Consider the following 12,385-nt stretch of genomic DNA (forward strand, 5'->3'; position numbering starts at 1 on the left):
CATGCGGGTACTTGATAAGTAGGAAGAAAGAAAACCAACTTTTGACTAGAAAGGAAAAGGAGATTTCATCATGTGATGATGTACAAAGGAGATCTGCCAGTACAATCCCACACGCTTTTAGGCTTCTAACTTTGCAAGGATAAGCCCAACTCCAGAGAAAGATCTTCACCACCTAACCGATTGGTATACCTTTCTTAGATTTATACACATGGGCATGCCTGGTATCGAGATTTGGCATAAGGGGAAAAAGGGTTATCGTTTGACCCCTGAAACCTGCCACATTGCAGAATGAACCAGAGATCACTAGCTTTTTCTCTCCATTGTATCTGTTTGTTGGGTTAAAAAAACCAAGGTCTAGAACCTCTGTTATAGCCAAGAACTTTGGGAACAAGAGATTCATGGCACAAACCATCTTGGAAAGGAGATGCAGGAGTTAACAGAAACTATGTGTACCATCAAATTATCGGAAGCAACTTTGTACACTATGAAACATTGAAGAAACATCTGATGAATACATTCAATGAATGAATAACAGTCATGGATTTGGGATAGCACAACATTAGGGAATTCCTTTTAAACCGTCCCCTTCTGATGTTACATGGAGAGTAAGAGAATTTTGGAACTTCTAGCCCATGCCCTGGTGCCAATGGGTTAATTGTACGTAAGTCTGTATACATGTGTGACAAATCTTCCAATTATGTTTTTGATAGGAAGGGGTCCCCTGTTGATCAAAGAAGGGCAAAGTTAGTTTTCTCAAATATCAAGTTAATAGAGCTTGTAGAGGAAGCATTTGATTATGGGTAAAAAGGATATTGTACATCACAGGCAGTTTTTTAAGGGAAATAAGGCCCCTCTGTTAGGGGAATTTTCCATGGATGATCAAATGAGATGAGTCGTTCAAAAAAATGATGAATTGTGGGAGGTGAGAATACTAACCATTCATGAGAGTCAGAGCTGTTATTGCGGTTGTCACCCAACACAAAAACATGATCTTTAGGAACATACTGCAAACACAAAGCAAGGTGAAATTTTGCATAAAGCAGCAACAGTTCTGGATTGCAGCCTCCAAGAGAGAGTTGAGAAGAATGGAGGGAGCAGACCGAGCATATGGTGTACCGTCTGAGGCTCATGATGATCCCAAATGCAAACAAATGGGAATCGTGAAGCTTTCAGATGTCAACAACATGGAGTCAGCCAGGCTTCTTCATGTCCACACCCTTTATACCTTATCCAGTGACAAGGTGAACAGATTGCATGGAGAATTTAACTGGCTTTTTACAAATCATTTGCCCTTGGCAGTTCGAACCCCGTAATGTTGTTCAAGAACACACTTTGCTGGCACAATAGTGTAGTCCAATTGAAATATAAAAAGGGACAGATGGGGAGCTCACGGTTAAGTCCAATATGTAATTTGGCTGCTCTAAGATAAAATCTTCAGTCTGGACATCCCCATTGACATAAAGGGACCCATCCCGAACCTGTACAAAACCAGAAGAAAACAATTTATGGAAAGCACCTCCAATTGTTACAGGTCCCATAGATACATTGGATTGTTATGTAGTACAAAGTTCAATTCTCAAGTGAACTAGGCTCAATGCCATATCATTTATAAATGGCAGGCTACACATGATCTAGTTGACAGGAGGGGGGTTAGCAGAAATCTCCAATGAGACAGATACCGAAAAGATGATTGCAAGAGCACCTCTCATTTGTCAATTCTAACCACAAGCTCCATAACACATAAAGACAGTTATGTAAAAGAGTTGCACCAGAGAAAAAAAAAATAACAATCAAAGTGAAGTAGAGAAAAGGTTTTGTCAGCTTCTTGGGAGAGAGAAAGTAATAAATGTAATAATAAGGACAGGATTGCAAGTTAAGAAACCATCATACCTCAACCAAGTCTCCTGCTCTTGCAACAACCCTCTTAATAAAGATTTCATCTTCACTGTGTCCTGGTAGCTGTGGACAACCAAGAACATAACAAATTTCAATGAAAGACTTGAGTGGAGTGAAGTGCAGATATGCAGTCAAGTTTTCTGCAATGTGGACAAACCCGTACTGGAGCTCTGAAAGTTACAATTTCATGAATAGCAGGACGTCTGAAATAATATGACACCTGGAGAGGTTGGAAGAAAGCATCCTTAGTGTTAAGGAACCAAATGGCAATAACCATGACAATTATCACAAGCATGATCTTAAAATTAGAAGCGCATAATCTAATACAAGATACTACCAATCAATTTTTAATGCCAATACACTTAGAGAGCTGGCAGCACAACCATTGGCAACCAGTATATGTTCTGAATTTCAAAGTTCACAAACCTCCAGATAGAGCAAACAGCTGAAAAATCCATCTTCCAGCGGCTTTCTGAGAAAACTGAATATTGATTGATATCTAGACTGATTAAGAACATAAAATTTTTTGAAGTGGCCCATGCTTGTGTAATTCACAAGTCATGCTTCTAGATCAAATGGCAGTGCCTGTAAATTTCTTCTCAGACTACTGGGATGCTTCCAAGAAGTCAGATGTTTTAATATTTACCACCAGTATTTCAGAATTCAGATATTTGTCCAATTTCTAATAGAAGGACACATCCATTGAAGTAATAACAGTAGTTCCTCTTGCACTTTTCTTCCACATTATTTATTCTTGTTATTCTTAAACTTAGCTGTCATAAATTCATAATCCAACATTTCCTTCTTTCCCAGGTTGGTTCTTTCAGAACTTGTGGAGAAGAAGTATGGTGTAGGTTTTTAGCTCATGTAGGTTTTTAAGAAAATAAGTTCTAAACCAGTTTTCTGAAAATATAATAATAATGATATAGAGGGGCACAAAAGCACAAGTTGTTGTGACCCCAAAGGTGAAAAAATGAATACAACACCAAATGGAAAGAAGATGCTCAAAAAAGATCAATATACTAAATTAAACAGGATTGAGGGAGGGGTAGAGGAGGAGAGTGAGGGAGTAAAAAAGAATATAATGATATAGTGGAGGGCAAAAAGCATGAGAAGTTGGAACAACAAAGGCAAGAGAATGAACAAAAATAGAGGACAAAATAATAAAAAATATACCAAAGAGAAAAAATAAATAAATTGAGAGGGAGGAAGGATGGGTTGGGGAGGAGGAAGAGAGAGAGAGAGAGAGAGAGAGAGATGGAAAAGTGGAAATAATAGACCGTTTGATAAAAAGAACCGAAAGAGCAACATCTTTAGAAATGGCTCAATAGTCACTCTCCACAAGTTCATCAAACATATATATATTGTCTTCACTCAAGCCACTTCTAAGTATTCCCACAAGGGAAAACAGTTTGATAAGTATCTACAGGACTACAAATCAAACACAGAACAGATCGCTAGAAAATGCAGCCTCATGATTTGTAGCCATATTCCAGAGACATGAGAAAATGAGGGAAATTATTAACTTCCTATTTGCAGAGGCATCCAAGAGCAACAATCAGTTGGATTGATTTTATCCCCTCACAAAATCATCAATGATGTGGCACAGACTTCAACAATCAGCGGTCTAACTTGCCCAATAACTTCATTTCTATTATGTAATTGCAAAAACAGAACAACTAAAACCATTTAATGATTTCCAACTTGAAAGAGAGTGCACTAAAATATGAAAGAGAATAATGAGAGTAATTTTTTTCCCTTTTTAGTCAAAATATCAATTCCAATAGGATAGTAATGGGTTAAGTCTCACGAATAACAATTTAATTTGTACAAACTAGCTGTACAAGTTGCCAAATAACTCATCAATGACATAATGATGAAGAAAATATAATTAGAACAATTGACTCCCAGAAGATATATGGAAACTAATGACTCAAACAATGATGAAGGAGAAGAGAAGACATCATAAATTTACCAGCTCCAGAAGGAAGTGCTTACAGGTCCTTACAGGTCCTTCTAGTCACTTCTTTTTCCAGGTATGTGTAAGTTTGTTAGAAAGAAAGGAGCAAAAGTAGAATGCCCACAAGTCGGTGCAGTCATTTCCTTTTTGTCGTATGCACATGTTCTCTAGAGTGAGGGAGAGAGATAGAGATCTCACAGCTTAGGGTATTCTCTTACAACTTACAAGGAAATAAGTCCATTCACATGCCAGCCTTAAGGGTCATTTAGTTTAGAATATGGGAGTTTTAACTCCCAAAGAAAGGAACTTGTTCCAATAAAAGACGATAAAAGAAACAAATGAAATATATCCAAAATCACAAGAGTATGTTGAAACAAAAATCTAAGTGATTGAAAATAAAAAGTTGAGGTTGGGCAAAACTGAAAAAGAAATGCACAAGCATCATTCCTTGTCCCCTTGAACCACACGTGATACATACTAGATATCACTCTCAGAAGTTAAGCAAACAGGTTTCACTCTCCATGACAGAAACATACAATGATTTGGAGTGATTTCATGCTATAATCCACTTGGAAGACATAAGCACAGATAACACATCAATTTCCAAATCTGTCAAGTTATGGCAAAAGTTCAAAGCCAAGGATAGAGGATGATTAAAGGTCAAGAATTGAAGAAATAGGGGAGTCCATAGACTTCGAAATCAGAAAGAGATATAGACACTGAGTTGGAAGCCTTTGATTAGCCACCTCACATTTCCCAGAAATGTGAAAAACTTCTACGACTAGATACCCACCCACAAGAAAAGATGTGAAAAACTCAAAGATATTTATAAGAAAAAAACTAATCAACAATAAATGAAATCAAGAATCCCAATAAAAATTTGTAATTCAATATGAAGACTACAGAAATCTAATCACCATTTAATGGGTATGTAGACTTCATGATTGCAATCATTATATGATTAAACTACAAGTCAAACAAGTTACTGGTTTAGCAATTTGGTAAATCAATGAAAACTTTTCATCAAATTTATAAAGCTAAACGTATGATCTTCAATACTATTGCATGCCTAAGTCCTTCCAAGAACACAACCAATCATGAACCCAATTAACCTTTTTTTGGAAAAAAAACTACTTGCAACATCATTGACACACCATAACATGAACTCAGATCAGAAAAAACAAATGCTTAACTTTTACCTTTTCCACAACGATTTCATCACCGAAAAGAAGAGTAGGGTGCATAGACATGGACACTACAAATCCAATTTCTATATACCTTGACTTTAAAGCCAGTTTCATCAAAAATCTCAAAAAATAATTAGTCCATAGCAAGAACTTCCAACTCTTGGACAGCACTCATCATGGGCAAGAAAGCATGATTGAATGCAGGTATGAACTAACTGCAGAGATTGGAGAAGAATCAAGAGAAAAGGAACAACAACAATAAGGAAAATTGAAATGCTTGGTTTTGACTTCCAAGGGATAAAATGGTTTGAAGCACTGATAGAATTCAAATACGATGAAAAGATCAGATAAAGAGAGAGTGAGGTTATGAGTGTTGATGAAATACACTATTTTATTTCAATAGCAGCCGGGTGCTGAATGAGAAGAAAGGTTGAATGGCGAGTCTTGAGAAGTGCACAGAAGGAGGCCAGGACAAACAACAACAGGAAGAAGAACTACTACAGGCACAATATATAGAGCTGTTTTGGGCCAACATAATTTTAGACTCCATTTGGATTGTGTAAATTGCGAGGCAAGGAATGAGAAAAAGGACAATGTTAAGGATGAGAAAAATAAAAAATAAGTCTTAAGCTTAAATTCTTTCACCAACTTCTCCAGTTTTATTCACCATATCAAATTAAGAATTTAAACATGCATAGATTTTCATATGATATCATTATATTTCAATTTCTTCCCCATTTTATATGGCAAAACAAACAAAATTTAAAATCCCTTCCTCTTTCCCTTAGTACTCCCTTGGATCTAGATTTGGCTGTTCTGGTGAAGGGGAAACCGGGTATTCGTTGAGCAGGACTTTCTCAGTGATCATGGAGTTCGTTCATGAGAAAACAATTATTCAAAAAAAAATCCAAAGATAATTAGAATTCAACACAAGGACTCCAAAAATGTTCCCGTATCCCTATTTGAAGATAACATAAAAAAAATAAAAAAAATAAAAAAAAAACCACACCAATAAGAACTAATTCCTCGTCTCCGTGACTGCAATCAATCATCTACCAAAAGTCAACCAGAGTTGGGAGGTCTCGATTTCGATGAATCAATGCAAAAATCGTCATCAAAAGTTTAAACCTAAAACTATGGCATTCACCTAGGCATTTTGAAGAACACATGGCAATCACAAATCCAATTCACCATATACTTAAAAGATCAAAAGACCACATGAAACACCAATAACGCTAACCAAATACATACCCTTTCCATGAGGACTCGATCTTGGACATGAAGAGTGGGGTACATAGAGGAGGAACGTATGAAGCTAATTTCCGTAAACGTTGACCACAGAAGCACCACCACTAAGCATCTCAAAAGCCCATCGAACCCAGGCCACCGAAGGAACTCCCAACTTTGACACGGCATCCACTGTAGCCACGAGTGCATGAACAGGAGCTGGTACAAGACAGAGGGTCTCAAGAAACTCATTTTAAACTCGGAAATCGGAGGGTTAGCAGTCGACTACGACGGAAGCGGTGATCGTATAAAGCTCCCAATTTAGCGGGAGAGTGGAAGACAGTGGTAACAAAACTACGCTGTTTCAGTCCGATGATCAGAAGTTTGAACAACCGATCATCGTGAAAATCACCGTCAGAAGAAGACGAATGCTGTCGAACACACTGGAATAGAGAGGGGAAGACAAGGATCAACACCAGATTAACCAAATCAGCAACAGAAACAACAACCACAGGCATAATATATAGAGAGTTTTGGGGGTTTATGAGAGGTTTTGAATTTCGAGGATATGGGGATTGCCATGGTGGTCGTGGTTCAACATCGAGATTGTTAGTGAACAACAGCACGAAAAAATGGGGTAATGGGGATTTGTTGACTAGGGTGTTTCTTGCTGGCTAAGTTTCTACTTTCGGAGGATTTTGTCTGAAAGGCTGCTGACGTTGACTCACCCTCGTCACCTGGCTGACACCATTGGTAGAGCCGTAGAGGCGCACATTGGGCCAGACCCGGCCCAACTAGTCTTTGGGCTGCTATGTGTTGATGGTCCATTTGGGAATCCATTTCTCATTTTTTGTGATTACTTCTTAGTTATCTATCCACTAATTTAGTTCAAACATCAGGGGAAATGAATAAAATTAACTCAATATATAATTAAAAAAATATGTTTTATTTTAAAATTTTGGGATGGTGTCGAGTTTAATCATCTCGCCTTTCCATCATATTAACATAAATTTTTATTTTGGCTTAGAACTAAGTACAAATATCACAAAATTAATTACAATTTTTTTCGATCATCATATGAAAAAAATTATCATTATCATTATAATGTTAAAAGTATGGATTCATACATACCAATTAATATTTAAGAAGAATCATCTCAGCCTTTTTCTCATTATTAAGAAAAATATGCATTTTCAACCTTCGAAATTTGTAAAGTTATTTGATTAATTTTTTTATTCATAGTGAAAAACATAATTTCCTTAGGTTGAAAAATTTTATTCAAAGGATTCCTCGATTGATAGAAAATTTAAACTAAATTTTGATGGATTGACATTAGAAAAATAAAAATGCATCAAGATAGATGATTAGAGGTTGTAATTAGGTCAATAATTGTATATATCTACCTCAATTAAGTTTTTTTTTTAAATAAAAATAATTCTTGATGAACTAACCAAAATACTATTGAAGTTAACATTATATAGAATTATACTACTAGACATCCTTAATTGTAATAAAAACTATACTTTCAAACATTTCTAAGAGCGTTCAAAATAATAATTTCAAATATGTTTTTAGTATCCAACATCGCAAGTTTGGATGAAATTATTTTTTTTCTTTAATTTATTTTTCACTTTTTCAAAATTAACTTTTAAAACACTTCTAAACTATTCATAACCAGGATTTTTAATTATCTTTATAATAATTTTTTTTTTGTCAAGATTCATATAAATCACAAGTCCTAAAATATATTGATGTGGTCCAAACATTTAAAAAAAATGTTGGAATTAGTTTTAAATGTATTTTAAGTACTTTTTTGTTCATTGACAATTTTTTGAAGGAAAAATTTTTGTTTTAAGTTATATTTGATTTTTGGAAAAATTGAGGGAAAATATGAAGAAAATAAAATAAAGTGAAAAATTAAAATGAAATAAAAAATAAATTTAAAATCAATAAATTATTTTTAAAAGTTATTTTAAATTCACTTCACTTTGTGAAACCAAGGTTTGGTTAATCTCGATTTTGATGATAACAAAAAAAAGTTTAGAACTAATGATTATGTTTCAAATGTGATTAAGAAAGACGATTTCGAAAGTGGCAATCACAAAGACAAATCAAGTCAAAGAGAAATCACGAAGAAGAAGATCACCTCAAAGAAAAGTGTTTTTCAATACCCAAACTTCATAAGATCTCTTTATAAGGTTGTTGGTGCACTAGGATTTCCATGCATTACATTCTTTACTTATACACCAAAATCATCCAAAAGTTATTTTATTTTAAATATTTTTAAAATTGGATGATTTCATATTTTTAACTAAAACCTTGTGTCAAGTGTTTTTTCAAACTTGTTTAAAAGGTTTTAAGTTGAAAAAGTTTGTTGTTAAGCCAAAAACGATTCAATCAGTTGAACTGGATGAAGAATCGGTCGACCGTCAGCTCAACCGGTCGAGGTTCGGGTCGACCCCTAGCTCAACTGGTCAAGGGTGCAAGAAAACTTTCTCTTTATTTCAGAACGGTTGTTCAACCGATCAAGGTTGAACCTCAACTGGTTGAGGTCCGGTCGAGGTCCAACGGTCCAACGGTCGCCTACCAAGCATTAAATGCTAACGACTAGTCAATCGTTCAACCCCTAGCTCGACCGATCGAACCCCCAATGGCTAGTTTGGTTTTTTTTTTTCTTCTATAAAAATGCTCTAATCTTCATTGTTTGAATAACTTAATTTTCCCAAACATTTCTTGAATATAATTGAGCCTTGGAAAAGTGTTTTGAGTGCACCATTGTTCTAAAACTTGCATATCTTTAGTGCACCGTTCAATCATAATTTTCTTGTATCATTTGAACTTAAAGTTTTTGTACTAGGATTTTGTGAGATCAATTATTTATATATCTTTGAGAGGAAGATTCTCGAGTGTGGGGTATCACTTAAGGGGTTATTCAAGAGTGAGATATCTCTTGAGGTTTGTAAAGGGTGCTTGGAGCCAAAAGTCCAAGAGAGTGGATTGGAACCATAATCCAATTGTATTACTTGAAGGTTTGAATTGGAAGCCTTGAATTAGTGGAACCTCAAGCTTGAGATTGAAGCTAGAGGAAAGTGGATGTAAGCCGGGTTGCGCCGAACCACTATAAAATCTTGTGTTTGCATTCTCTCTTCCCTACTCTTTTACTTTATATGCAATTGTTTTTATATTGTTTTGTTTATATACTTGCATATAATTGTCTCTTGCATTCACATTGTTTATTTATTTTTATTTTTTAAAAAGACTATCACCCTATTTACCCCCCCTTTTAAGGTGATTATCATAGATTGAATTAGCCTAATTTTTTTAACAATTGGTATCAAAGCTAGGTTTCTTGTTTAAGACTTAATCGTCTAAGAAGTAATGGCTAATCTATCAAGTTCATCTCACATTGAAAGTTTTTCAACCACCCGACCTCCACTTTTCACGAGAACCAATTATTCCTATTGGAAAACTAAAATGACTAGGTTTTTCCAATCTACTAATCTTGATTTATGGGATGCCATTGAAGATGATCCCCACATTCCTTCAATAACTTGGTATATCTTTGAGATAAAGATTCTTAAGTGTGGGATATTACTTGAAGGGTTATTCAAAAGTGAGATATCTCTTGAAGTTTGTAAAGGGTGCTTGGAGCCAAAAGTCCAAGATGGTGGATTGGAAAGTTTAATTTTTTTTTTTTTTAAAAAAAAAAAACCATCACCCTATTCACCTCCCTTTAGGGTAATTACCATAAGTTGGATTAGTTTAATTTTTCTAACACACTTTTTTTTTTTAATGTAAAGATTAAATAATTTTAAATTATATAAATTTTAATTAATTTTAATTATATTGATTTTTTACCTACTTTTTCAAAGTGAAATAAAACATTAGAAAATTATTTTTCTTAACTTTTTCTTTTATTTTCTTAGTATTTTATTGGAACCAAATCTAACTTTAAAAATTATTTTTCAAAAAATAAAAAAATAAAAAAAGATCAGTGTTTGAAAAGAAAATTTTATTTTTATTTCTAGAACCAAATTTATTTATTCATTTTTTTTTCACTTTCTTTTCTCTTGGGTGCTTACAAAATAGTTGCATCCTCCGTTAGAGAAGAATAATGGGCAAAAAATTAATTTTGTTGTAAAATAAGGACAAATATAATGCAAATCAAAGTAGTAGAGATAAAATATATCTTACTTTGATATATAATATGGAAGAAAGAATCAAAGAAGATAATTGAGAAAGTGAAAGAAAGAGAGAGATAGAGAATGAGAAGAAGAACTTTCTTCTTTTTCTCGAGTTGCTCTTACATGGGGGGGGGGATGGGGGGGGGGGGGGGGGTAAGAAGCCTTTTATAGGCTTCATAATATGAACTCCCATTACTCATCTTAAAGATGAGTAAATGGAGTTCATAATGACCATCAATGTGGTCATTCATTACTCTTCATTTACAACACTCTCCCTTGGATGACCACCATATTAAAAGAATATGCATCATTAAAACCTTGCTAGTAAAAGACCCTATAGGAAAAACCTAGCGAAAGAAAAAGAGTACAATATTCTTTTCTTGGTATATTAGGACTACCTCGTTAAAAACCTTGCCAGTAAAACCAGTAAGACAAAACCTGGACGAAGGAAAAAAGAGTACAGTACACTAACACCCTTTTACAAGCATACTCTCCCTCATGTCGATATCCTTGAGTTGACGCATTTCAATCTTGTGTATTAACTTCTTGAATGTTGAGGTTGGCAATGATTTTGTAAATAAATCTGCTAGATTATCACTTGAGCGTATTTGTTGCACATCAATTTCACCACTCTTCTGGAGTTCATGTATATAAAAGAATTTTGGTGAAATGTGTTTAGTTCTATCTCCTTTAATATAACCCCTTGTTATTTGTGCAATGCATGCAACATTATTTTCAAATAATGTTGTCAGGTCACCTTTGATAGAGGAGAGTCCACATGATTCCCATTATGCTGGATCATAGATCTTAGCCATATACATTCACGACTTGCTTCATGAATTGCCAGTATTTCTGAATGATTTGATGATGTGGCTACCATTGTTTGTTTGACAGATCTCCATGAAATAGCAGTACCATTGCAATTAAACACATACCCTGTTTGTGACCTGCCTTTATGTGGATCTGAAAGATATCCCGCATCTGCATATCCAAGCAATTGTTGCTTTGATTCCCTTGAGTAAAATAAACTCATATCAGTAGTTCCGCGAAGATAACGCAATATATGTTTGATACCATTCCAATGTCTTCGAGTTGGAGCAGAACTGTATCTTGCTAATAAATTGACAGAAAAAGCAATGTCTAGACGTGTACAATTGGCAAGATATATAAGTGCACCAATAGCACTAAGATATGGTACTTCAAGACCAAGTAACTCTTCATCCTTTTCGCAAAGACGAAATGGGTCCTTTTTCACATCAAGTGATCGAACAACCATTGGAGAACTTAAAGGATGCGCTTTATCCATATAAAAATGCTTCAAAACTTTCTTAATGTGTGTTGATTGATGTACTAAAACTCCATTTGGAAAATACTCGATCTGCAGGCCGAGACAAAATTTTGTTTTTCCAAGATCTTTCATCTCAAATTCCTTTTTCAAGTAATTTGTTGTTCTTGTGAGCTCTTCAAGAGTTCCAACAAGATTTAAGTCATCAACATACAATGCAATAATTGCAAATCTGGTTTCTGATTTCTTAATGAAGATGCATGGGCATATAGGGTTATTCACATATCCTTCTTTTAGCAAGTATTCGTTAAGGCGATTGTACCACATGTGTTGCATCAGGCAATTTAAATCCTTCGAGGATTTTCATGTATATATCATTATCCATGGATCCGTATAAATATGTTGTAATAACATCCATCAGACGCATATCCAGTCCTTCTAAGACTGCCAAACTAATTAAGAAACGAAATGTGATTGCGTCCATGACGGGAGAATATGTTTCCTCGTAGTCAATACCAGGTCTCTGCGAGAAACCTTGTGCTACCAATCGCGCTTTATATCTTATGATCTCATTATTCTCATTGCGCTTTCGTACAAATACTCATTTGTACCCAACAGGCTTTACATCTTCAGGTGTTTGGACTAC

General features: G+C 34.8%; 1 protein-coding gene across 1 annotated transcript; it reads right to left on the reverse strand.

Annotated features, from left to right (window-relative positions):
- Nucleotides 1-433: 433 nt before the first annotated feature.
- Nucleotides 434-6,994, reverse strand: LOC100854416 (thylakoidal processing peptidase 1, chloroplastic). The gene is made up of 6 exons (XM_003634359.4): nt 6,295-6,994; nt 2,054-2,116; nt 1,891-1,959; nt 1,392-1,478; nt 937-1,004; nt 434-721 (listed from the first exon to the last, which is right to left on the reverse strand). The coding sequence occupies exons 1-6, from the start codon at nt 6,520-6,522 to the stop codon at nt 652-654; spliced, it is 585 nt and encodes a 194-aa protein (XP_003634407.1). The 5' UTR covers nt 6,523-6,994; the 3' UTR covers nt 434-651.
- Between the last annotated feature and the right edge of the window lie 5,391 nt (nt 6,995-12,385).

The sequence above is a fragment of the Vitis vinifera genome, chromosome 18 (assembly GCF_030704535.1).
Source record: "Vitis vinifera cultivar Pinot Noir 40024 chromosome 18, ASM3070453v1".
Lineage (NCBI taxonomy): Eukaryota > Viridiplantae > Streptophyta > Magnoliopsida > Vitales > Vitaceae > Vitis > Vitis vinifera.